This window comes from Nycticebus coucang, chromosome 8 (genome assembly GCF_027406575.1).
Source record: "Nycticebus coucang isolate mNycCou1 chromosome 8, mNycCou1.pri, whole genome shotgun sequence".
Lineage (NCBI taxonomy): Eukaryota > Metazoa > Chordata > Mammalia > Primates > Lorisidae > Nycticebus > Nycticebus coucang.
Genome location: NC_069787.1, coordinates 58,275,311 through 58,301,957, shown reverse-complemented (window position 1 = coordinate 58,301,957; position 26,647 = coordinate 58,275,311). Strand labels below are relative to the sequence as shown.

General features: G+C 46.8%; 2 protein-coding genes across 2 annotated transcripts in view; both read left to right on the top strand.

Moving 5' to 3' along the window:
- Nucleotides 1–19,379, top strand: part of METTL6 (methyltransferase 6, methylcytidine) — a 138,353-nt gene extending 118,974 nt beyond the window's left edge. The window contains exon 7 of the mRNA XM_053599023.1: nt 19,367–19,379. The gene's annotated coding sequence lies outside the window, so the exon portion shown is untranslated. The remainder of the gene's footprint in view (nt 1–19,366) is intronic.
- SH3BP5 (SH3 domain binding protein 5) overlaps nt 1–26,647 on the top strand; it is a 79,201-nt gene that overhangs the window by 17,000 nt on the left and 35,554 nt on the right. The window contains exon 3 of the mRNA XM_053599017.1: nt 10,844–10,972. Within this exon, the coding sequence (XP_053454992.1) occupies nt 10,844–10,972 (129 nt within the window). The remainder of the gene's footprint in view (nt 1–10,843; nt 10,973–26,647) is intronic.

The following is a 26,647-nucleotide window of genomic DNA, read 5'->3' as shown; positions in this document are numbered from 1 at the left end:
CAGAGAGTCATAGAAAGGCGGCAATTTGGATAAAGTTGTAGATCACATTAATAACATTGTATGTATTGGGTGGGAGCTGAGTGATGGATAAAAACACCTGTTCAAACAAAGAGCACTGTTGGTACAATGAATGTCCTAGGAGATGGGATGAGATGGGAGGGACCGCTCACCTGTTTGTTGGGACGCACTCTGTTGTCAGATCAGAGCTCTAAACCAGGGCCCTCTGGCTAGGAGGGAAGAGGTTCTACTCAGGCCTATAAAGAGTTGAAGACCCTTGTTACCCTCAGAGGAGGTGAACGTGGAGGAGGAAACTGATGACTCCAGCTTTCTCTCCTCGCCTCCTCTCCTTTCCTCTTGGTGGAGGAAACCTCTTGGCTCAGAACCAGGACAGGCAGTGTGATGCCTCGGGAAGGGTGGGGATTAGGAAGCAGCATCTGTCCTTATCACCAAAGCTGTGGAGCTGTGTCGGGCCTTCTAGGGATCTGGAGCTGGGTGATACCTAAGCTGGGATTAGACCCATTGCGCTTCTCCCATAGCCCACTCAAACAGCTTTCAAAAGGGGAAGGTTTTCTGAAGGATTATAGGAGCCTTTCATGGAACTCAGGGAGGGAAGGTGTCACTGGGCCTCATGCTTAGGGAGACCACACATGCCTGGTGACCATGACTGTCTGGTGTATGCCTTTTGTCCCGTCACAAGTATGAATAGTGCCTTCCTCACTCACAAGTGTCCTATTTAGTTGATAAACATATGACTATGTTATGTAGGATTAGAGTCAGGAGCCCAGATCATCTTCCACCCACCCTGTTATCTGCATTTGCTTTCCTTGCTCTCTCCTCTCCTGATCTGTCTCACCCTCCCCTGGTTTCCTCCATTCTGATCCCTGACAGAGGGTTTTGTGTTGGAAACATGATGGGAAAGTCCTACCCACTGTCTGGGGACAGTCCTCACGGAACGAAGTGGTGGGCTTGGACAGTCCAAGAGGTTTCTATCACTAAAGTCAGGTGTTGGGATGGGAAAAGAATAGGAGTCAGGGGAGGGGAGGTAGGCCCTGGTCTCCCACAGTGATCCTGAGGTTTTCCCAATGTGAGAATCCTAGTATTTTCTTCCTTTCCTTTCCCTTCATGTTTCCATCCCTTCAGGTCTGTTGTAGCCAGGTTCTTCTAGTTGGATGGTACACACTGATGAGAACTGGGCCTGCACAGTGATCAGGAGTGCTCTGACTGCTGCACCTGCCTGGCGGTCTTCACCCTCACTCCCTTCTCGCCAGCTCTGCTTCTCCCCGGCTCCTGCACCCTCACACCTCAGCCTTTTTTATTTGGCTCCCTGGTACCTTGACCGACCATTGCAGAGCCTTTGAGCTTCTGCCTCCACTGCAGAATTTTTTCTTTTCTTTCTTTTTTGAGATAGGGTCTTGCTCTGTTGCAAAGGCTGTGGTGCGCAGTGGCATGATCATAGCTCAATGCAGCCTTGGACAGCTGGGTTCAAGCCATCCTCCTGGACCAGCTTTAGACTCTTGAGTAGTGGGGATTGCAGGCAGGCATCACCTGACTGGCTATGCTGCAGAAGTCTGAAGGTAGGCATAGAGCATTCTGGTCTCTGAAAACCCATCCCCGCAGGAGATGGGGCTGAGAAGAACTGGACAGAAGCCAGGCCCAAGGAGCTTGGCGGAATCCCTCCAAGTAGAGAAAGGTCTAGGCCCATGCCAGGTCCAGTAGGGTGGCCATCTAAATTATAATTGCGAATTTCAACTGAACAAAATACAAAACTCTGTTGCACTGGCCACCCTTTGTTTATTTGGCTACAAGGGGCTCTGACTTCTATATTAGCATGGATATAGGACACTTCTGTCACCTCAGAAGTTCCATCAGCTAGCGCTGGAGAGCACTTGCACCCCTTCCACTTAAGCACTATTTAAAGTGGTTTCTTTGTGTATTCTAGCAGCTGCTACAAGTGCTTTCAGAGAATAGATCAGATGGGTAGAAAGAAACTGTGCTTTGCAGTAAACTTAAAAACATTTCAGGTACCTTACTACTGGTTAGACAGTCAGAATGTTCCCTGAGGCGTCTTTTATCATGGAATTCTAGAATGTTCCTGCTAACTTTCCTATTACATGTGTGTGTTTATTTTTATTTATTTATTTTTTTTGAGACAGGGTCTCAAGCTGTTGCCCTGGGTAGAGTTCTGTGGCATCATAGCTCACAGCAACCTCAAACTCCTGGGCTCAAGTGAGTCTCCTGCCTCCACCTCTCAAGTAGCTGGGACTACAGGCGCCCGCCACAACACCTGGCTATTTTTTGGTTGCAGCTGTCATTGTTGTTTGGCAGGTCCGGGCTGGATTCGAACCCGCCAGCTCAGGTGTATGTGGCTGGTGCCCTAGCTGCTTGAGCCACAGGTGCCGAGCCTGTTTTGTTTTGTTTTGACACAGAATCTTACTTTGTTGCCCAGGCTAAGTGCCCTGGCATCAGCTTAGTTCATGGCAACCTCAGACTCCTGGACTTAAGCAGATTTTCCTGCCTCAGCCTCCCCAGTAGCTGGGACTACAGTCATGCGCTACAACACCTGGCTAGTTTTTCTTTTTTTTTCTATTTTTAGTAGAGGAGGGATCTTGCTTTTGCTTAGGCTGATTTCAGATTCCTGAGCTCAAGTGATCCTCCTGCCTCAGCCTCCCAGAGTGCTAGGATTGCAGGTGCGACCACCATGCCCAGCCCTATTACATGTTAACAACAAAAAAATTTTTTTTGAGCTATCTCACCACGTTGCCCTTGGTAGAGTGCAATGGTGTCACAGCTCACAGCAACCTCAAACTTGGGCTTAAGTGATTCTCTTGCCTCAGCCTCCCAAGTAGCTGGGACTATAGGCACCTACCACAACACCTGCTTATTTTTTTTGTTGCATTTGTCATTGTTATTTAGCTGGGCCTGGGCTGGGTTCGAACCCACCACCCTCGGTGTATGTGGCTGGCACCATAACCACTGTGCTACAGGCGCCGTAACCACTGTGTACGGCACTGAGCCATGTTTACATAAAATTTTAGGAAAAAATGACTTTCCCCCCAAAAAAGGTTTAATGAAAAAGTAATTGGTTTTGCGAGTCTCTTTGATGCCTGGCTTGTTAGAACAGCTGGATTTTCTTGCCTGCTTCTGCGTTCCATCTCTTGCAATGTCACATATTGTATAGTCTCTGGAAAACTCCACTGAACACTCATAACAGGATGAAGGTGAAAAAGGCAAATAAGTCTTTGTGAAAGTTACAAAAATGATTTTTACCTTGTAGGCTCCCTGAAAATGTCTCAGGGACTACGCATTCCTTGCCAGGGGGTACTCCGAGTGTATTTTGAGAACTGCTAGTCACTGGCATTCTGGACTAAAAAGCCACAGTGTGTGCTTTTGTCTAACAGGTGACTTTTATTTGCCTGGTGACCTCAGGTAGAGGGATCAGGTCACCACTGGGCTCCAGTGTTATTATCTGTAGACTGGGGATGATAATTCTTGCTGAGCCTGCCTTACAGGGCTGTTGGAGCCCCAGATAATGCTTGTGGAATCTCTCTCAACAAACTGAAAGCCGTATATTTATAAATGGCATTAGTAAGGATCCTTTGAAGTATGATGTCATCTCTAATATGTAGGACAGTTATTTTTAAAAAAACAGCCATCCTGTCTTTATCTCACTTGGTTATGGGGACTCCTGGAAGGGGAAGGGCTGTCATTCTCAGCTTATAAGCAAGGTAATTGGGGCATAGATGAGCAGCTTGTCCAGAAAACAGGGCCCTGTCCCCAGCGTGGTGACAACAGCATGTTGTTTCCAAGGCACACTGGCTGGTTTGGTTTAGCTAGAGATCTAATCTGATACAGGATTGTATTTTTGACACACTGACACATTCAAACAAGGAGACCGGCACTCTCAGCAATTCTTTACTTGAATAAATTATTCTGGGTTAGAGTCACCTAATGAATGAGATGTAGTTTTCAGTTCTAAAGATCTGAAGATCTGAGGCCTTATTCAAACAGAGGCAACTGTTTTAGAACTCCTTCCAGCACTGATGTAAAAAATCAGCAGGCAAACAGCCCTGGATGGTAAATGGCTTGTATTTTGTGACTGGTAAAAGGTCCGCTCATTCTCCCAGATGAATTTGTACTTCTGAACTGCTCCCCTCCATGGATCACTTCCTGTAGGGAGCACAGTCAGCTTTCTCTCTTCCCTGGACATTCCTGCTGCAACCCCCAGCTCTGATCTTGAAAGACTCATTTGCCTGTTTGTAGGAGGCAAGGAACCATGATCAAGTCTTTTCTTGAACCAGGAAATAAGGCAAAAAGCTCAAGTTTGATTGTGGCAAGCCGGCTTTAAGATGTATTAAAGAAAGAAATGCTTTACAAACGTTAGTTGAGTTAAATTCCAGACTTCTGCTCCTTATAAACGGGGCTTTCTGGTCAGGGGCAGAGAAACCCTCTAGCAGTTAACTGTATTTAATTACAGTGTTTTGCCTTGGTGTGGAATGTAGATTGGCTGCCTGTCCTATCTATGTTAATATGACTGTGTTAAGGTGTATCTTTCATCTCATGTGGGTTTTTTTTTTTTAAAGGCTAATCCAATTGCCCAGTAACAACAATCTAATTCCAAGTATCTCAAAACAAAAAGCAGTGGTGATGGTGGGCCGGTGGGCTTTGCTAAGAGGAACGGATATGAGTGGCTTGCAGGGTATTGCTGAATCCAGAGGCCGACAGTGTGGCTGGGACCTTCTCCCTTCTTTCCGCCCTGGCAGACTCTCTCTTCAGTACGCCATGGTGGCTGCTTTCGGCTTTCATTCCATCTTAGCAGCTCGTGGGAAAAAGGTCCTCTTTCTAAAAGTTGTAGAAGTCCCAGAATTAAGCCTCATTGGTTATGATGAGTCCTGGCCGCTCAGCCCCCTGGATCAATCTCCATGGCTGGGAGAGTGCATGTCTGGTCAGGCCTGGCTAACATGATCGCTTGGGACCAGAGTTGCTCCACTAGGGACTGAGAGGTGAGGGTGCGGCCAGGGAAAACCAGGCTGTTACCTGGGGCAGGCAGGAAAGGTTTTGGCTTGCGAGCGTCCATTCTCCCGTGCTTCTGGGGAATTGTTACTCACGTAGCTGTGATCGTCAGTGGAATGGTAAAAACTGGGTGGGACTTTACATATGGGGGAGGACTGACTTTGTGTGTTGCTTTTAGCACTTCTTGGATGAACATTGACTGTGGACGTCAGCTAGCACGATTCCTGGCAGCACAACCTCATTTCTAGAGAGAAATGCTGATGTTGAATCAGGTCTCTTGGGTTCAGGACCCTTTGGTGTTTACACACTTAATACAGATAGTCACAAAAAGGGCATCAGCCAGGCTGGTGTGCCTGAACCTGCCCATCAGAATCTCTGAGGAGTCTCTAAAAATACTCTGCAGTTAGTAACCATTTTGTAAAACCCAACCCTGATCAGGTCATGTTCCTGCTTATGAAAATCCACCATGGTATTTTACCACAATTAAAAACAAAAGCAGGGTACTGTAGCATGCACTTGGGAGGCTGATGGAGGAGGATTACTTGAGCCCAGGAATTCGAGGTTCCAGTCGGGTGACAGAATGAGAGACCCCATCCTTAAAAAAAATGTTGATTATTAAGGTATTTACTTCTATGACCAAATAGTATGTGTTGTATGGTTACTTTGTGATTTTTCAGTTTGAGTCATTTGTTGAAATCTCATTATGGAAGGTGAGATTTTCTTTTCCCCTGGGGTTGAGCGCTATGGCATCATAGCTCACAGCAACCTCAAACTCTTGGGCTCAAGTGATTCTCTTGCCTCAGCCTCCCAAGTAGCTGGGACTACACATGCCTGCCACTATGCCTGGCTATTATTTATTTATTTTTTTTGAGACTCGCTCTTGTTCAGGCAGGTCTCGAACTCCTGAGCTTAACCAGTCTACCTGCCTTGGCCTCCCAGAGTGCTGGGATTACAGGCGTGAGCCACTGTACCTACCCTGGAAGATGAGATTTTTATCTTTTTCTTCCCTCTGTCCCTACCACATACCAATTTTTTCTTTCTTTCTTTTCTTTTTTTAGAGACAGAGGTCTCACTTTGTTGCCCTCGGTAGAGTGCTGTGGCATCACAGCTCACAGCAACCTCCAACTTCTGGGCTTAGGTGAGTCTCTTGCCTAGCCTCCCCAGTAGCTGGGATTACAGGCGCCCACCACAACGCCCGGCTACACACCTATTTTTTCTACCCCTGCCTTCCCAACAGAATTATGTTGTGGTCAGTATTTGGTGATTACATTATTACAGCTATGTAACTACTGTTGAGAGCTGAATGATCTAGCAACTGATGATTACTTTTCCTTTTTGTGGTAGAATGCATTCTGCAATCGTTTCTGACAAAGGATACATGGGAAGTAAAACCCCCCATGTAAACCCAGGTTAAAAGATTAAATTATGACATGTGATTTATGGCTAAAGGAAAGAGAATAGCAGAAAAATGGGAACAGAATCTCAGTGATGAACCAGCACCAGAAAATCATCTGCAAGGAAAGAAACAGAAATAATCCCTCCACCAACCCCCCCTTGGCTCCCTGTGGCCCTTGGGACAAAGATCATGTACTTTCCTACAGAACACAGGATAGGCCTCCTGTACTGGTCCCTGCTAGAGGCCGCGGATGCTCCTCCTCTTCTGTTTGGTGGAATCCCCTTTCTTCTCTTCTCTTTTCTTTTCTTTCTCTTTTGGTTTCTTTCCTTTCTTTTCTTTCTTTTTGAGACAGAGTTTCACTTTGTCACCCTCAGTTGAGTGCCGTAGTGTCATAGCTCACAACAACCTCAAACTTTTGGGCTCAAGCAATCTGCTTGCCTTAGCCTCTCAAGTAGCTGGGACTACAGGTACCTGCCACAACACTACTATTTTTAGAGACAGGGTCTGGCTCTTGCTCAGGCTGGTCTGTAACTCCTGAGCTCAAGCAATCCACCTGCTTCATCCTTCCAGACTGCTAGGATTACAAGCTGTGAGCCATGGAGCCTGCCTTGATGACCTTCCCAGCTGTGGGTCTGTTGTTCATTGTGTGTTGGTAGGTCTCAGTACTTAACACACTACATTTTACCTGTTTATTTACTGCTTGAGTTTAATAATGGCTCTGCCATTTCCCAGCTTGGGGTCCTGGGGCATGTTGTCTGCCTTCTCTGCACCTCAGTTTCCTCCTTTGTAAAATGTGAACAACTGTAGCACCTACCTAGTGAGGTTGTTGGCAGATTGTGAAACTGAGGGGGTTAAATGAGCGCCTGTGCAGGGCAAATGTCGGTCTGTGCTCTGTAGCCCTCTTTCCCCACAGAGGCAGAGTTGGGGGCTTATTTTCATGTGGCCTGAAGAGCTCTTGGCAAGTGTGATGTCCCCAGGGGCTGGGACCTTGAATGAGTGAAGCAGGTTGGATGTGATTTAGACTCAGGGGACGTACTGGAAAGGGCCATGTCCCTGTCTAAGGGGGACCTTCTACTCCACTTGTAGCTAAGGGTTGTCAGGTAAGGAGAGTGCCTATATCACCAGATCGTCTGACTTTGAAATGAAAAATTTGAGAATTCTCCCCACTCCTTTTTTTTTCTTTTTAATGTGACGTTTCCTTCCATATGTAGTATACAGGCTGAGTGGACTAAACCTGTTGGCCCACCGGCCACTGGTTTGGAGCCCAGTTCTCATTTAGCAGAGCAGACCTGGGGTGTGATGTGACCTGCCTGGGCCACACAGTGAATGGTCTGGCCCTCAGATTCTCACTGTGGTGTGAATGTGGATAGCACTGGTGCTGCCCACCACCAGGAGGTGACCACGAAGATGCTGTCACATACATCAGTGCATCTTGCAAAGCAGCTGCCCACATAGCTAACAGGCTATTTTGTGCATCGTGTCAGCTACCCTTGCTTCAAACACTCCCTAGGTAGTTTTTAACAGCACTGCAGGTCTCTCTCTCTCTCTTTTTTTTTTTTTTTTGAGACGGAGCCTCAAGCTGTTGCCCTGGGTAGAGTGCCGTGGCATTACCCCACAGCAACCTCCAACTCCTGGGCTCAAGCGATTCTCCTGCCTCGGCCTCCCAAGTAGCTGGGACTATAGGCTCCCACCACAATGGCCTGCTATTTTTTTCTTTGCAGCCGTCATTGTTGTTGGGCGGGTCCAGCCTGGATTTGAACCCGCCAGCTCAGGTGTATGTGGCTGGTGCCTTAGCTGCTTGAGCCACAAGCACCAAGCCTACAGATCTCTTTTTATATGAGGAGGAACAATTGTGTGCATTTATTGAGCCTTGACTGTGTGCCCAGGATTTGTTAGGTATTTTACTTTTGCATTTTCCTTTATTCTTTCTAGCATCCCTCCTATGAGTTCGAAAGTAACTATTTTATAGCTAATACAAATGGTTCACAGAGAAGTTACCTGATTGGGGCCCCATAAAAGGGAGTTAACTAACATTGAATCAGTGTCTCTTATTAAAATCCTGGGTTTGACAACATGCTGCCTCTGACTTCCTGGAAGCCAAGCCCTGCAGAAGCTATGTCGTACCCCAGGGCGTCTGCCTCTGTGGCTCTTCCTCTGGAGAACAAGTCTAGTCTTATTCTGTGGCTTCAGGAGCTGTAGCAGGTGGCTTTGGGCCTGGAATGATAGGAGAGAAGGCAGAGAAAATCAGGATGACACAAAACTGGAGGAAAGGGGCCCACACCTGTGTCTAAAGTGGGATTTGGCTTCAGGAGCTGGGGAGCTCCCCTGGGAGGCAGAGGCTGTGTCCTCATGTCCTAGAATGCGGCAGCATTCTCAAGCCCATCTGGCAAGTCCATGGCTTGAGATTAGAAAACGTGATCAGAGCCTCTTCACCCTCATGAGACCCTACAATTCCATGTGTAGAAGTATGTTCCAGATAGTTATTCGTGAGGCAGGCCCTTTCCAGCCAGTGGAGACCAGGTTACACCAGCGGGGCAGCCCCAGCCCTACAGCTCGTGATTATGTATGTATTGTTCCTTCTCGTCTCAGTATTCATTTCCCTTTTCTCAAACTTGTGCTTGCACAAGTGTGTGCATATATGTGCGTGCCTTCCCACACTTCTCCCCACGTGCTCGCCTCCCCGCACCTGTCCCTACCCTGTGTGGCTCTGCTCGGCAAATGCCAAGGGGATGGGGTCTGTGAGGTACTGACCTGATTCCAGCAATATGTCTTCCTAGACATGTTAAATTTCTCTTTTCTTTTTTTCCCCCTCCTTGTACCTCGCCGATCTGGTTTCTTCACTTTTACCTCGTGGTTAAGCTTAGCACTGCCCTCCTTCACACTGCTGCCGAGGCCCAAGTTGCTAGTTGCTGTCCCCGGGGTGGGCGGCCACCCTTACCTCTTGCCATTCTCTACCTTCCAGACCTTTGGGTTTCTGGCAGACACCATGCTGCTCCCTTTCCCTCAGCTGAGCATGGGCTCTGCAGCCTGCTGGGCACTCAGCGTTTCTTTTCTTTTCCAAGTGCCCATTCATGTTTCGAGCTTCTGTTTAGATATTATTCCTCAGGAAGTTTCCCACGATGGCCTGGTGAAGTCCTCTGCTGCTTGAGCTCCATGGCCTCTGTACTGTCCCCACACCGGCACTGACTTTTCTGGGATGGGCTGTGATGCTATTGCAGCCACCAGACTAGCAGTGCCCAAGGCTCAGCATTGCGTTTGGCATGTATTGGATTTGTACTTATTTTTTAATATTGACCAAATTATGTGGTTGTACTTAAAGGTGTCATATGGACAGAAGTGCCAGAGGTGACTGGACTGGACATTTCCCTGAGGACCCAGATGGACCTTTTTAATCTGCACTGGTCTGTCCATTATAGTGGTCACTACCCATGTTAATTTTTTTTTTTTAGATAGGATCTCTGTTACCAGACTGTAGTGTGGTGGTGCTGGCAACAGTTCACTATAACTTCTGATTCCTGGACTCAAGTGATTTTCCCGCCTTAGCCTTTCAAGTAACTAGGGGACTACAGGCATATACCACCATGCATGGCTAATTAAAGAAATAATTTCTTTTTTTTTTTTTTTAACCCACTTTAATATCAGGGCACTTACTCCGAAATAATTTCTTTTTAAAAGATAGAGTCTTGTGATGTTGCCCAGGCTGGAGTACAGTGGTTATTCATAGCTACAAACACTGTGCACTGCAGCCTTGAACTCCTGGGTCAAGTGATCCTTCTGCCTCAGCCTCTCAAAGTGCTAGGATTACAGGGGTGAGCCACTGTGCCTGGCCAATTATTCACATTTAAATGTAAGTAATTAAAATTAAATTAAAAACTCACTTCCTGGCTCGGCACCTGTGGCTCAAGTGGCTAAGGGCGCCAGCCACATACACCTGAGCTGGCGGGTTTGAATCCAGCCCAGGCCCGCCAAATAGCAATGATGGCTGCAACAAAAAATAGCTGGGCATTGTGGCGGGCACCTGTAGTCCCAGCTTCTTGGGAGGAGGAGGCAGGAGAATCGCTTGAGCCCAGGACTTGGAGGTTGCTGTGAGCTGTAATGGCACGGCACTCTACCCAGGGTGACAGCTTGAGGCTCTATCTCAAAAAACAAAACAAAACAAAAAAACTCACTCCCTTTGTAATACTAGCCACTTGCAAGTGTTCAGTAGCCACGTGTGGCTGGTGGCTGCCATGTGGGGCAGTGTGGGTCACAGGATGTTTTCACCACGGCAGGAAGTTCTGGATGGTACTGCTCACGGTACTGTCTAATAAAGGTGCCAATTTAGGGGTTTGCATGTTGGGTAAAGTCCTGGCGTAGTATTCCTGGTTAGGTAAAGTAGGTGTCTCTGGATTCCTTCTGAAGTCTGAACTGTGTTTCTTTGATTTCCTCCGGCTACAGGATGCTCGTCAGAAGTTCCGCTCTGTTCTGGTGGAAGCAACGGTGAAGCTGGATGAACTGGTGAAGAAAATTGGCAAAGCTGTGGAAGACTCGAAGCCCTACTGGGAGGCTCGGAGGGTGGCGAGGCAGGTAAGGTAGCCCTGTTGGATGTCTCTCCTGCCTCCACCCATCATCCCAAGTTTTGGCTTCTGTATCTCCCACTGAAGGTCAGCAGCGCAAGTCCTTGTAACTGTGCTTTGTGTGTAGCTGCCTCTGAAGTCAGCCTCTTATTCCCATGATCCCCCACAATCTGCTTCATTCTGGCTTTCATGCTGTCAGCAGGGTGTGGGTGGTGGTGTTTGGATGACCTTGCCCATGGGCACCACCTTGCTGCCTGGGCTGGTGTGGCTGCAGTTCCAGGCAGGTGAGCCTGCTCGGGAGAGGGATATGCGCCTGTGCCTGGAACATCAGACATGTTTCCTCCTCTTCTGACCATGGCCTGTCAGGCAACAGCAGGAGGACTCACTCCCTTCCTGGAATGCTCCTCACTGCTTTCTCTTGAAACGGTCTTTGTCCTGAGACCCTAAATGAGCTGCTGAGAAACCAGGACCAGAAAGGGTGTGGCGAAGGGGAGCTGTAGTTGGCCATTGCTGGGACTGTGCAAATTGGTTCTGGTTTCAGAGCGGTTCTTCTTTTGATCACCACCGAAGTGATGTAATTTGCCACTTGTGTCACTGCTAGTGTCTGATAGCTGGCCCCAGTGCTTGGGTGGGTGCTCTGCTGTGTGTTGGGCCTGGGGCCATGAGCATTTTGCATTCCTCTGCCCACTCGGGTGTTGCCAACCCTATTGTGAAATGAGAGCTGAAATTTCCCTAGAAGGTCTGAGAAGTTGGTCCAAATTGTAGTTGACTTAACCAATGACCAGGTGCCATCCCTGTTACGTGTTTATAATGTGAGGGAAGATGCTGCCTCCAAAGGTCTCTGCTTGTAGGAAAATATTTAACAAGCAACACATGAAAAGCTTTGGAGCACCTGCCTTGTATGTGTGTGCCTTCTTGGGCACTGTGGGAAAGATAATAGCAGGATGAGCCCTGTGGGAATTTGGCCCCAGAAAGTCTAGGAACATATTAAGGTCTGAGCCAGAGAGGATGCAGGGCAAGGCCTTAATCATTCCTCTTTCCCCTGCCTCCATGCACCTCCCAAATTTCTCATTAAGATATCCCCTTGCTTCTTTGGCAGTTCTACTGAGACCTTGTCTTTGTATTTAGGCTTTGTACTCTGAATCCTGAGCTGAGGTTTCTGGTTGGTCCCTGCCGATTATGTTGCTTTTATTTCTAGGTAGAATAGCTGCCTAAAACCATTCTTCCTTCTTCATCCTGGTGAAATAGGCTGTACAATGTCAAAGTACTGATTACGCAGTTGTGGGTTGGTCTGCCTCAAGCAGCCACGCCCTCTTTCCACCTTCCTGTGAGCCCAGCCCAGGCCTCTAGTACTCTAGGGAGAAGCAACTTCTTTTTTTTTTTTTTTTTTTCTATAGAGACAAAGTCTCACTGTACCGCCCTCGGGTAGAGTGCCATGGCGTCACACGGCTCACAGCAACCTCTAACTCTTGGGCTTACGCGATTCTCTTGCGTCAGCCTCCCGAGCAGCTGGGACTACAGGCACCCGCCACAACGCCTGGCTATTTTTGGGAGAAGCAACTTCTAAAAGGCATTTTCAAGTTCCCATAGGTTCCAGAACACTGAGGCCTCTTTCTGCCAAAGTGTCCATGTTCTGACAATCTTTAAGATGCTCCCCGGCCCCCAGTTGGGGATGTGTTCTGCTCAGAGTAGTCTGAGGTGGTAGTATTCTTGACCTAAAACTGAAGCATGAAGAGGTTCAGGTTAGGTGTGAAGAAATTTCTGATGATTTAATTTAAATATTGGATAAATATTGAGGAAGACAAATCCTTTTCTGAAAGTCTTCAATGCTTGAATTTATTATTCTGATTCCTTTTAGCCCACAACTATCTACTAGAAACAGCCCATGTGCCCCTGCTGCAGAGTGGTGTGAGGATGACCCATCACAGCGGTGGTTCTCAACCTTCCTGATGCCGTGACCCTTTAAATACAGTTCCTCATGTTGTGGTCACCCTCAACCATAAAATCATTTTCGTTGCTGCTTCATAAGTGTAACTTGGCTACTGTTATGAATCTGATATGCAGGATGGTCTTAGGTGACCTCTGTGAAAGGGTCATTTGACCCCCAAAGGGGTTGTGACCCACAGGTTGAGACCCGCTGCATTAGAGTATCCCCTTGGAATCACACAGTGGCTGAAGTTTCCTCACCTGGTCCCCCCACTCTGGTTTTAGGGCAGAGATGGCTCAAGGGGGATTTGTATTTGAGGGAGCCGATATTAAACATGCTTCCACCTCAGGGCCTTTGAACATATCACCCGTTTGGCATAGTCATCTTCATGGCCTGATCGCTCATCTTCAGGATTCTGCTTAAATTTCCCTCTATCAATAAGGCCTTCCCAGGCTCATAGTTTTAAAATGGGTGCCTGCTGGCCGTGATCTCAGCTGCCACCAGTCCCCAGGCCTTGACATACTTTTCCCTGTTCTACTTCTCTCCATCAGACTTGTTGATTTACTTGTTTACAGTAAGTGAAGCTCCATTAGGACAGGGAGTTTCATCTGTTTGGCTTCCTGCTGTGTCTGCCTTGCCTGCATACAGGAGGTGTTCAGGTGCTGTGTGCAAATGAATAGATGGACAAACTAGTAAATGATGAGGTTGGGGAGCCACCAGTGGTGGTCACACGTTCTTCCCCTGCCTTCCAACGCCCCACGTTTTCCTCTCCAAACCCTCCTTCACTCACAACTCCTTTCCTGCTCATGGCTGGGTGAGTAGAGGGGGAGGAACATGACTGGCAAATCCAGCTTCTCACTTGGTGGGTGGGTCCCCAGCTGGCTGTGACACATCCTGGAGTAGATTTCATACCACTCCCTTTTCTGGACCCCGAATCCTCTTTGATGGGAAAAGGGGTGGGAGGGAGTTGACTGGGAGACTCCTAGTCTGCTGGGAAGCAGCAGAGGTGGTTTCTCTCCTCTTTTTCCCTGAGTCCCTTGAGTAAGCCACTGAGTCCTTAGGTCTAGCCAGGTGATGCTCAAGTCCTGGGGTGACTGACTCACTCTCAATGAGATCTTGAGGGCCTGGCACGGTGGCTCACGCCTGTAATCCTAGCACTCTGGAAGGCTGAGGCGGGTGGATTGCCTGAGCAAGGAGTTCAAGACCATGCTGAGCAAGAGCGAGACTATCTCTAATAATAGCCGGGTGTGGTGGTGGGCACCTGTAGTCCCACAGGACTTGGGAGGCTGAGGCAAGAGGATTGCTTGAGCCCAAGAGTTTGAGGTTGCTGTGAACTACAATGATGCCAGGGTGACAGAGTAAGACCCTGTTTCAAAAAAACAAACAACAAAAAGATGGAGGTTGAGGGCATCCTTCCAGCTTTATGTGAGTAAACCTTCCTGCAGCTTCCATCCTTCTTGCAAGTGGGAAGGAAGAAGGGTAGAAAAGGTTAGGGCGACCCCTTCCTTTCAACCCTAAGAGACTTTCTGGATCAAGGAACTGGGAGGATGCTCAGAGGCTGAGATTGGCAGGGCTATCTCATTTCATCTCTCTGGGTGGTGGGTTGCCTGGGCTCTGGCCACATGGATAAGCAGTATATTGTTGGTATATAGCAATCCTCTGACCTTCCTGACGGTGAACCATTTGCTGCCAAGAGGGGCTTCCTGTTTTCTTCCGCTGGCCTTATCCCCACCCGTTTCCTTTTTATATTTACAACCCCTCTGACTATGTACATTGAGGATGGTGTCTGAGCAATTCCTTTGGAACAGTTCCTTGGAGGGCGTGTCAGGAGGTACTGCACCCTCATCTGTGAAGTGCTGGTGGTCCTTGTTGGCAGGAAATAATACCCACAAAGTACTTGAGATGATGAGGCATGAGGTCCTCACTCTCAAATGATTGAGCACAAAAAGACCTTTGTATTGTACTTATTTTTTAACTTTGTGAATATTTTGAAATAAAAATACTGAGCTATTTGGAAAAATCATAGTGGTGGCTTCAGATGTCTGCAATGTTCTCATTCATTATCTCAAGACCTCTGTCCTAAAACTCAGTTTTCTGTGAAGAGTTTACAAAGATTTATAGTTGTTGGACTAGTAGACATTGTATCTGCCCACCAAAAATTTGCATTTCCTTTATTGTTTCTGATGCGAACTCATTTTCCTACCAATGAGTCAGATGCAATCCTGTGATCTGAGAACTACGTCTAGATTCTGGTGAGAGGAAATGGAACGGGACTCCCCCTTCCCCCCCAAGGCTGGGTTGGGGGCAGGGAACTGGCTTTTGATTTGTTTGAGAGTTTTTGACCCTGAGCCCAGCTTATTTGTAAAGCTGCTTTGACATATCTGCCAGCCCATCTGGCCTTCAGTGTGTGGTGAAGGAGCAGTCTGACAGGGGTGGAGTCCTTGTGACTCAGTAAAGCTCAACAGTGGAGTGTTTTTTGCTTGCTTTGCTCCCTGGGTTCTAACTAGTCTAATGGTGGCTTTGGACCTGTCATTTTATCACTGCCAGTACCAACCCTTGTTATTTTTTTTTTGTTGTTGGTGTTGTTAAAAAGTTTGTGTTAAAATATACATAACACATAATGTTCCATGTTGACCATTTTTAAGTACCCAGTTCAGTGGCATTAAGGCCCGTATTCTCATTGTGAGTGCACGTCACAGTGTCCTGCAACCCTCACTGCCATCCATTCAGGACACTTTCATCTTCCCAAACTGGAACTCTACCTATTAACAGTAAGTCCTCTTGCTGCCCTTGCCCTGCCCCTGGCAACCACCATTCTACTTTTTATTTCCATGAATTTGGCTACTTTAGGTACCTTGTAAGTATTGAGGAGTCACGTCCTTCGTGACAGGCTTCTTTCACTTAGCATGATGCCCTCAAGGTTCATCCACGTTATACCACGTGTCCGAGTTTGTTTTCATTGCTTGTCTATATACCATGTTTCATCCATTCATCCATGCATGTTGGGCAACCCTTGCTAGATATGAATGTGTCAGGAGAGAGCAAAGCCTTGTGCAGACCTGAAGGGCAGCACCCACGGGAACTAGTGGGGGTTGTTCACTGCTCACAGTTGCCTGTTTTATGTTTATGGGGCCATAAACACATTTAACCTCCTTTAGAAAAACAGATAAGGGGCAGGCCTGTGGCTCAGTGGGTAGGGCACCGGCCCCATTTACCGTGGGTGGTGAGTTCAAACCTGGCCCCAGCCAAACTACAACAAAAAATAGCTGTGCATTGTGGAGGGTGTCTGTAGTCCTAGCTGCTCAGGAGGCTGAGGCAAGAGAATTGCCTAAGCCCAAGAGATGGAGGTTGCTGTGAGCTGTGATGCCACAGCACTCTACCAAGGGTGACAGAGTGAGACTCTGTCTCTAAAAACAAAAAAAAGAAAAGCAGATAAGTAAGAAACATTTTAACTTTGTAGGGTGACTTAGTTGTAGGAGAGCTGGTGAAGCTGGCCCTTTGGAGCTAGACTGCCTGGCTTCAAATCCCAACTATAAGACCTTTAGCAGGTTACTTAATCTCTGTGCCTCAATCTTTAAAAATCATGAAGTAGAGTTGTATATCAATTACCATTTGCAATAAAACAAGCCATCCCAAACCTTAGTGGCTTAAAACATTTATTTAGTTCATGATTTTGCTGGGCAGATTTTATGATCTCAGGCATAACTGATCTCACACGTATATAATAATTTGGTGAATTGGCTGGGGTCTGCTGAACTTGAACTTGGAAGTCCTTTTTTTTTTTTAGAGATAGAGTTTCATTTTGTTGCCCTCGGTAGAGTGCCGTGACATCAGCTCATAACAACCTCCAGCTCTTGGACTTAGGTGATTCTCTTGCCTCAGCCTCCCAAGGCAGCTGGAACCACAAGCACTCGCCACAACCCCTGGCTATCTTTTGCTGCAGTTTGTCTGGGGCCGGGTTTGAACCTGCCACCCTCGGTATATGGGGCTGGCGCCCTACTCACTGAGCCACAGGCACCACTCTGGAAGTCCTTTGTTGGGGGTCTGGGTCCTGGTTCCCTGAACTGAGTTGACCTGGTTCAATTACTTGGCTGAGCTAGAAGGTTCAACCGAGGTGTGGTGGTAATGGAAAGCAAAAGTGAGTGGAAACTGAAAATATAACTGGAGCAAGCACAGGTAGTATGGATAGAAAGTAAAAGTAACCTACACAAAGGTTAACAGAGATTTTATTTAGGAAGAACAAAGAGAAAGTTTAGAGCACTTCCAGAAAGTTGGAAGTGGGTCCACCTCGTGAAGGAGAAAAGGTAAGAGAGAGGAGAATCAAAGGTCTGCAGGGGTAGAAATAAATACTCTATCCATTTGAAATTGGCTGCAAGTCTTTCACTACTCTCTCTGCACCTCCAGACAGTATCGCCCTTTTCTATTGGTCATTGGTTACCTGGGTTACTTCATACCCACATTCTCCCGGGCTCTCCAGACTTCCTGGTTCAGCAGGTCAGGTTTTCCACCCCCAACCCCCCTTGTTGAAGTCCCTTTCTTAGTGTCCCTTCTCAGCCTTATCTATCAGGCAGTTGATTGGTTGTCAGCTGGGTGGTAGAGGTGACTGTGTGTCTCATTCAACAGGCTAGCCTCCTCTTTTTCACGTGGTGCTGAGATTCCAGGAACAAGAAGAACAGGCCCTTTTCAAGACTATGCTTGTGATGTGTTTGTTAACATCCTGTTGGCTCATGTAAATCAATGCCCAGTCCAAATTCAAGAGGTGGGAAAAAATAAACTCCACCTGCTAAGTATCATAGCCATTTTCATAATTTGCCGTAGTGATAAAGGATTTGTATCAAAGGCATTATTCCTGATGTATTTTTCTATCCAATATTATGTATCTGTGGTGAAAACTGCTACTTTATTATTTTATTTTATGACAGAGTCTCATTTTGTTGCCCTTGGTAGAGTGCTGTGGCATCATAGCTCACAGCAACCTCAAACTCTTGGTTGGGTGATCCTCTGGCCTCAGTTTTTCATTTTTAGTAGAGACAGGGTCTTACTCTTGCTCAGGCTGGAAGAGAACCTCCCCATTGGGGAATCTAACCCGGGTCTCCTGCATAACAGGTGGGGATACTCCCACTATACTAACCAGGACAGTGAAAACTGCTACTTTAAACAAACAGAAATACCCCCGTTCCCCCCCACCCATACACGCACACACAACCCTGTGGGTAGAAGAGGAAGCAGACCTCTGCTGTCTGGGAGGGGGCTGTTGTGAAGTGTGGAGATAATGCGGGTGGAAGAGTGACCCCAGGTAGGTTGAGTATGTACTGAGCTGCTTGTGAGGACAAAATGTGTCAGAGCATTGAAAATGAGGAGGAGGGAGTAGCTGATTTACCTTTTGACTGACCAAAACCCCTCTAACCCCAAAGGGATAATGTGGCCTGGTCCTTGAATGGATGGGGAATCGTGTGAAATGAAATGAGCAAGTCAAGGGCCCGGCACGGTGGCTCACACCTGTAATCCTAGCACTTGGGAGGCCGAGGTGGGTGGATTGCCCGAGCTCATGGGAGACCAGCCTGAGCCAGAGCGGAAAAAAATAGCCTTCAATAGCTGTAGTCCCAGCTATTCAGGAGGCTGAGGCAAGAGAATCACTTGAGCCCAAGAGTTTGAGGTTGCTGTGAGCTATGATGCTACAGCACTCAACCTACTGAGGGTGACAAAATGAGACTTTGTCTCAAAAAGAAAAAAAAAAAAAAAACAACCTCCCAGGTCCAAGTGCATCAATAATTCTTTGAATTCTTACATTAATCCTACAGGAACAAAGTATTATAGTTTTAATATATAATAATAATATATAGTATTAATCCTACAGGAACAAAGTATTATAGTTTTCTTTGGTTGGGAAATTCTAGTCATTGCTTTTGTTTGTAGAAGACTGTTAAGTGGAGAAGGAGAGACTGAGGTTTCTTAATGGTGGGATACCAACTCGAGGATATGTCAAATGTGGGTTATTTATTTTCCCCCCTTAATTTCTTCCAATAACTATTAACTAGGTAACCATTGCATTTCAGGCACTGTTCTAGCCAGTTGTAACATATCCAGAATAGGACAATGGTCCTGGCTTTGTGGTATTCGGTATTCTTTGGTTATAAAAACGTGTGGGGTGGACGGCGCCTGTGGCTCAGTTGGTAGGACGCCAGCCCCGTATACCAAGGGTGGCGGGTTCAAACTCGCCCCAGCCAAATTGCAACAAAAAAATAGCTGGGCGTTGTGGCGGGCGCCTGTCGTCCCAGCTACTTGGGAGGCTGAGGCAAGAGAATCACTTAAGCCCAGGAGATGGAGGTTGCTGTGAGCGGTGTGACACCATGGCACTCTACCTAAGGTGACAAAGTGAGACTCTGTCTCTACAAAAAACAAACAAACAAACAAAAAAAAAAACGTGTGGGGTAAGATGTTTTGAACAGAAGTAGAATTTTTTTTTTTTTTTTTAAGAGACAGAGTCTCATTTTGTCACCCTTGGTAGAGTGCTATGGCATCACAGCTCACAGCAACCTCCAGCTCTTGGGCTTAGGTGATTCTCTTGCCTCCCGAGTAGCTGGGACTACTGGCATCCGCCACAACACCTGGCTATTTTTTTGTTGCAGTTTGGCTGGAGCAGGGTTCGAACCTGCCATCCTCGGTATATGAGGCCGCAGGTGCCACCCAGAAGTAGAATCTTTGTTACTGATCTGGATTGAAGTAGGTGTGTACACTCTCTGTTTGAGATACAGAGGGAGACTACGGGAGGATTACAGTAAGCCAGGGGATTGACAAACAGCGCATCTCCCTGAGTATTTCCTAAGCCTCTCCCCTTTGTGTGTGCGGGTCATAGTGGGACATGAAGTGTGGTCTGCATCCTCCAGGAGCCTTATCTACATCAGAAGCAGGGTGGTGCTACACTATGGCAGAGGGGCTGTATTTTGCCATGTATAATGTACCCCCATGTATAATGTAAATCCACACTTTTGGCCCAAACTTTCAGGGATAAAAAACCTTCCTTTTTAATTTTTTAATTCAAATTTTTGTTTTTATTTAGGTACTTGTTTTTTGTATTATAAAGGAATTTTAGCACTTGTTTTTTTGACCATGTATAAGAAATTTTATATAACAAATAACTATAAAGCATAAGAACAGATAGAAGGTGCGAAGAATGTTATGTACTAGTAACAAATTTATGCATCGTATAAGGCCGAGAGATTGATCTTGGTCAAAACAGAGATCCCAGTTTGAAGCTGCTCCAGAATCCGGGTCTTCACCTCCTGTTCCACCTCCCTCCAACTTGGAGGCTTCCTTGCATGGCCGCCTTCTGTTCTGGCATCTGAGGAAGCTTTCCTTCCTGTTGCCTCGGTGTTCTGATGACACTGTGTAGGAGGAGGTCCACAGTGTCCCTCAGCAGCTCTGCCGCCATGCTCATTAGCATATTTCATAACTGTTAGCTTAAAGCTTAAAGTATACAAAAATCATTTTGACATTATCCAAGGGATTTTCCAATATATTTTTTTTTGTTTTTGTTTGAGACAGAGTCTCACTTTGTCACCCTTGGTAGAGTGCGGTGGCGTTACAGCTCACAGCAACCTCAAATTCTTGGGCTTAAGCGATTCTCTTGTTTCAGCCTCTGAAGTAGCTGGGACTACAGGTGCCCACCACAGTGCTTGGCTATTTTTAGGGACGAGGTCTTGCTCAGGCTTAGGCTGGTCTCGAACTCGTGAGCTCAGGTGATCCACCTGCCTCAGCCTCCCAGAGTGCTAGGATTACAGGCAAGAGGAACAGTGTGGCCAGAGGAGAGACTTGACATCCTCAAGTCCAGACTTGGCTGAGAAGCTGCAAAGCTGCCGTGGTGGGCTCTTGAGTAGGGGGTTTGTGTTGGGTTTGAGAAGCAAAACCCTCGCTTTAATAGCACCATTTTTGAGCTTTTATGATCTGTTATGTACCATTTGTACTGTACTGTGTGGGGATATCGTCTGTCTTCCTCTTTTGTCCCCATATTATAGATGAGGAAACTAGTCTTGGGGGCTGGGTGTTCGCATAAACCTTTCCAGTGTTGCGGTTTAATCTGAGAGAGTGTGAAGGGAGACTGTGACAGATTTAGTGGTTAAGTAGCTGCCAAGATTGTGTCATAGGAAACTCCAGGGTTTCAAACTGAATAGCCAACAGGAAGTTGAAAGAGTAGGGATCTGGGTTTGGGAGAAGGTGGCAGATCCATGCTTTAGAATGTTGAAGCTGTGTTGATTGGGAGGACCTGGGTGGGAAGGTCATGGTCTAGGATACGGGGAAGCTGAGGATCAGACAGACGGAGCTTACCAGGAGAGTGTGTGGTACTGAGAGTCGGAGATTAAAGACGGAGGGGAGGAGGAAGAAGAGAGTAATTTTACTAGGGACTTTTCTAAGTATTTTGTATACATGAGAGAGTTACTGTTCTATTTTAAGATTTGCAGAAGCAGCAGCTTAGGCTTAGAGCAGTCAAGTTTTCCAAGGGGCTACCCACAGCCCTGATGGATTGAGAATCTGCTGGGTACCTGGATCTGTGGTCATAGGTCGCTTATGTGCATTATCTCATCTAAGCCTTAGAGCAAACTTACAAGGTGGTACTATTATCTCGTCATTGGGGAAGTTGGGGGGATAATAACCGAGGCAGCGGGGAGTGAGCCCAGATCACAGATCTGTGAGGGGAGTGAAGATTTACACCCAGGTCTGCCTGGTTCTGCTTGCTGCCTAATGCGTGGCATTTCGTGACGGTTTGCAAGCCTGGACAACACCCTGGCACATCTGAGGAGAATGGGTCACAGATTAAAGGCAGATTTGGGGCTCATCTGTGTGGTGATTTCCCTGTGTGCCCCTGCCTTTCCTGGGCTGGGGTACCTGAGAGTCTCTTGTTCTAAGCAGCCAGGGCCCTAGGAAACTTATTTCTCTTGCGGCACCCTCTCTCACCCTTCCTGAGCTTTAGCCTGCCTGTGTCATGCTTCCCTTCTTCCTAGTCACTGTCATTTCTGAAGAGTCACTGGCCTGCCTGATGGCAGTTCTCACCATAGGACTTTGGGTGAGAAGGTCTGCGTCATTGACGTCCATCCCTGTTGCCCTGGTCACATCCCCTTTGGGTGGCCACAGGCCAGTTCCTGGGAACTGCGTCATCCCTGCTGCCCAAGGCAAGGGCAAGCAGTGGGGTGATGCGGCACCAGCCCCACAGCGGAGTTCCCTGTGATTTACAGCAAGTTTGGAGCATGGACTCTTAACTCTCCCTTGCCTGGAAGATTGCGTCCTGCCTTGCAAAATCTTGGCTGGAGATTCTGGGGAAGCAGTAGCTGCATTTTGAAAGCCTGGAATCTTGAGTTAGGATGGTGTTGGGAGGGAGAAGGATGGTAGCTTCTGACCCAGGTTGAAGGCTCCTGACGCAGAGCAGGGATTTGGTTTTAGTTGGAAGGGCTGTGTCTCCTGTCTGTCTGGCCCTGATGAGGACTCCCAGGCTGGGGCTGGAGCAGGGAGAGCGTTGGTAATCTTGAGATTTTGTCTTCCAGTGGTGCTGTGGGCCACTGCATTTGACCCTTTCCTGTCTGGCAGGTGGCAGGAAGCTGGCACGGGCACTGGTTCAAGCAGGGTCAGCCAGGCAGCATTAGGTGGGAGGACCTGCCCTCTGTCACCTTGTCAACTGGGAGGTTAGTCACGGGCTGTTCCCTTTTCCCTGTGCCCGTTGCTTCTCAGGGAGGTACGGCAGACTCCTGGACAGTGCTGCTGGGTGCATGTGACGTGCTTTTGGAAGCTAACAGATGTGGTTTGCCACCACAGGACAGCAGTTAGAGGAGAAGCAGGGTGTGGAGTTTCATGCTCTGTGTGAAACCTTGATGTTCCTCTGATTTTTTTTTTCTTTTTAATTGATTCTGTTTTCAATAAAATTATTGCACTGGCACAGATAACCCCCATCTTTCCCTTCTGTAAACCACAGGCATTTCTTGGAAAGAGTGGCAGGGTAACTCATTTTTCAGTTAAAGAAAATCAGACTGTAGAATGTTATATATTTCTGCTAATGGTTTTTGTTGCCAGGTGACAAGGTTTGGGCCCTGGCCAAATGGCAATGTTCTGCTTTCACACTTTGGGTGTACCTTCTGTTCTCATTCCTGACCTTGGGGGTGCCCTTGGGTTCCTTACCTTTCCACTTCCCCTTTTGAACCACCTCCCAGTTGTGACTTCATATCCTCTATAATAAAGTCTCCCCTTAAGAATCTGCTGAATTTATTTGTAGTGAGGAGTTAATTATTGTTTTTTTTTTTTTTGTTTTTGGCCGGGGCTGGGTTTGAACCCGCCACCTCCGGCATATGGGACCGGTGCCCTACTCCTTGAGCCACAGGCGCCGCCCGGAGTTAATTATTGTTTTTTTTTTTTTTTTTGGCCGGGGCTGGGTTTGAACCCGCCACCTCCGGCATATGGGTCAGGCGCCCTACTCCTTGAGCCACAGGCGCCGCCCCGGAGTTAATTATTGTTAATGACTTAGATTTATAATCTTTCTGGGCTTTCAGATAGTTCTGACTTAAGAACGTTCCCATAGCTTGGGATACTGTGCTTCCAACCTGCTGAGACTACTTATTCCCAGCTTAGGGTTCATCACACTGTAGGAGCACTTGGGCATGTATGAGATAGAACCAAACCCATTACATCAACAGGGAAATGCTTAGAAATCCAGGCTCTAGGCAGAGTTTTCTTTTTCTTTCTTTTGTTTTTTTTTGAGACAGAGTCTTATGTGTCACTCTCGGTAGAGTGTCGTGGCATCACAGCTCACAGCAACCTCAAACTCTTTGGCTTAAGTGATTCTCTTGCCTCAGCCTCCCAAGTAGCTAGGGCTACAGGCGCCCACCCACAATGCCGCACTAATTTTTTGGTTGCAGTTGTCATTGTTATTTGGCAGGCCCGGGCTGGGTTCAAACCTGCCAACTCTGGTGTATGTGGCTGATGCCCTAGCTGCTGAGCGATAGGTGCTAAGCCTATGGGCAGTGTTTTCGATTCTATGCAGTGGAATGTCCTTGTGGAGCTTAAACTCCAAACAAAGGTAAGGCTGGCAGATAGGATATAGGAAACTCAGTTAAATTTGAATTTTAGATAATTATGTATACGGTTTCCCCATGCCATATTTGGGATATAAGCTAAAAACTTACTTGTTTAGGCTGGGTATAGTGGCTCACATGTGTAATCTCAGTACTTTAGGAGGCCAAGGCAGGAGGATAGCTTGAGGCCAGGAGTTTGTGACTAGCCTGGGCAGCATTGTGAGACCCCTATCTCCCAAAAAATATTAGCTAAGCATGGTGGTGTATGCCTGGAGCTCTCACAACTCAGGAGGCTGAGGCAAGAGGATTGTTTGAGCCCAGGAATTTGAGGTTGCTCTGTGTTGTCATCACACTGCTGCACTCCAGCCTGGGTGACAGAGTAAGACCACAGTTCTTTAAATTCTTTAAAAAAGAAAAAAAATTTTTGTTTACCTGAAATATAGATTTAACTAGGAGGCCTATATTTTTACTTGCTAAATCTGGCCCTACCAAAGAGGGAAGTTGTGGTGTTGAGGCGTCAGCCAGATGGAGAAAGTAGTTTTGGGGTGAACTACCCTGTCTCAGTTCCTGAATTCATGGCACATGGAGCTGTGGCGGGATTCTGGGTCCCTGTTTTGTCTTCTCTTAGCTGTAGCCCTGAGCAGGCACCAGACAGGACACGTGCAGGAGGGTTTCGTGTGCTGAGAAGCACTCGGCGTGCCCACATGGCTGCTCCTGCTATCTCCCAGCTGGCATTTCTAGGAAGAAATGGGGTTTCTAAGATTGGAGACAGTTGGTGGCTTTTTCTGTCCCTCCACTCCCACCCCTCACTAGCTTGGTTGCTGAGAGTTGGTCAACTCCAGACATTTCCAAAGGGCTTCATGAGAGGCCACATTACCTAGGTCTCTTCTAAAGAACCTTCTGGAATGAAGGTTCCTCAGCTCTTCCTTCCCTTGCCTTCGCCTATCACTTCCTGGTTTCTGCCTCCTTCCAGCTTTCTCCCCTTCTCTGTACTTGAGTGCTTTTGCTAGTTAGTTTGATCATTTATTAGTTTGTTAATTTTTCCATTTAGAACTTTCCTAGACACTGGGGAGCTCATGCTCTCGTAGAGGAAAGAGTGCCTCTTTGCTTCAGTTAAGGCAATGATGAACTTGGGTTAGGAAGCCTGACTTTATATGTTTTGCTTTGAAGAAGTGGTTTGAATGGAAGAGAAAGATGCCCTTTGCTCATTGATTCATATCAACCCCAAGTACATTTCCCCAGGCCTTTGGCAAGGCACCACACTCCGGAGAAAGTGCTTGACCTTTTTATTTCTAGAAGTGGTAGTATATCAAAATCTTCTACAGTTTTCTCATTCTTTGTATTTAAGTCTCTTGATCTCAGGGTAAGGCTAGCTTAGTGAAGTTTCCCTTTATACAGAGAGGACTGGGAGGTCTATTTTCACACTGACCTGGGCACTCAACCAAGGTGGTAGAAGGCATCTGTCATGGGCTCCTTTGAGGTGTTATTGGAGGTGTAAGGCACCGTATTAGTTTATGTAAGTTTCTCTGCTGCCTGGCTCCATAACAACATCCCAGCCCATAGGAAAATAGAGAGATGAAGGTCTGCAGCCTGAAATTCTGAAATCTGAACTGCCTTGTCAACAAAATAATAGCTTCATCTTCTAACAATTAGGAATTCCATTTGGATTTGAGTGAAAAAATATTCAAATAGTAGCATAAGCACACAGGATTCCTTCTCTCAACTAACAGAACAACTTAATTAGGCAGTCTGAGATTGGTGCTGGAGACTCTGTGGTCATCTGAGAGCTAGATCTACTTAGTGTTGTGATTCTATGATCATCCTAGACCAATTTGCTGCTTTATCCTGGTTGTGTTTTCCATCCTCAAAGTCACCTCTTAGTCCAAGTTGGCTGCAGAAGCTCCAGCCATCACACATGCATTTTGGGACAGAAGGAGGAAGACAGGAAGGGACATATGTCCCTCCTATTTTTAAAGAGTCTACTGGAAAGTCCCAGATAACACACTACTTCCATTCATTGCTAGAACCCAGTCATATAGTCATAGGTAGCTGCAAGAGAGGCTTGGCTTAGAGTCCTTTAGGTAGTTAGGAAGGATTATTTCTGAGCAGGGAAGAATGGACCTTGGGAAGCAGCTAACAGCCTTTATCATGTTTATACTATGGTTTACCAACTAATAAGGCTCTGGTTAGAAAGAGAGGTGGACATGTATGACCCACAGAGCAGGGAAATACAGTAACTGCTTGTATCTCTCTGCTGATCACTTCCCTGCGTTTATGGTGTATGAAAAACTTGCTTTCTCTTTCTCCACTGAGTTAGAGATCTATAAGGAAATGCTGGCTTCCCATAAAAGAATATGTGTTTGTATATGTTTTGTAAAGTGAAAGAATTCATTCATACTTTCCTTTAGCAAACACTAATTTAAATGACTCATTTCTCATTGATACCTTTTTGGTATAAGCTTCCATGTCTTTCCTGGGCTATTGAAATAGCCTTTCAATTGATCTGCCTGCCATCTCAGGCCTCCATTTCTCTTCACTGCCTACCAGCTGAATTACCTCATCAGAGTTGGTTCTGCTGGTAGTCTTGTGCAAAAACTTTAGCACAGGTAATGGCTAATTTTATGTGTCAACTTGGCTGGGCCATGATGCCCAGATGTATGGTCAAATATTCTGAGTGTTTCTTTGAGAGAGTTTTTGGGTAAGA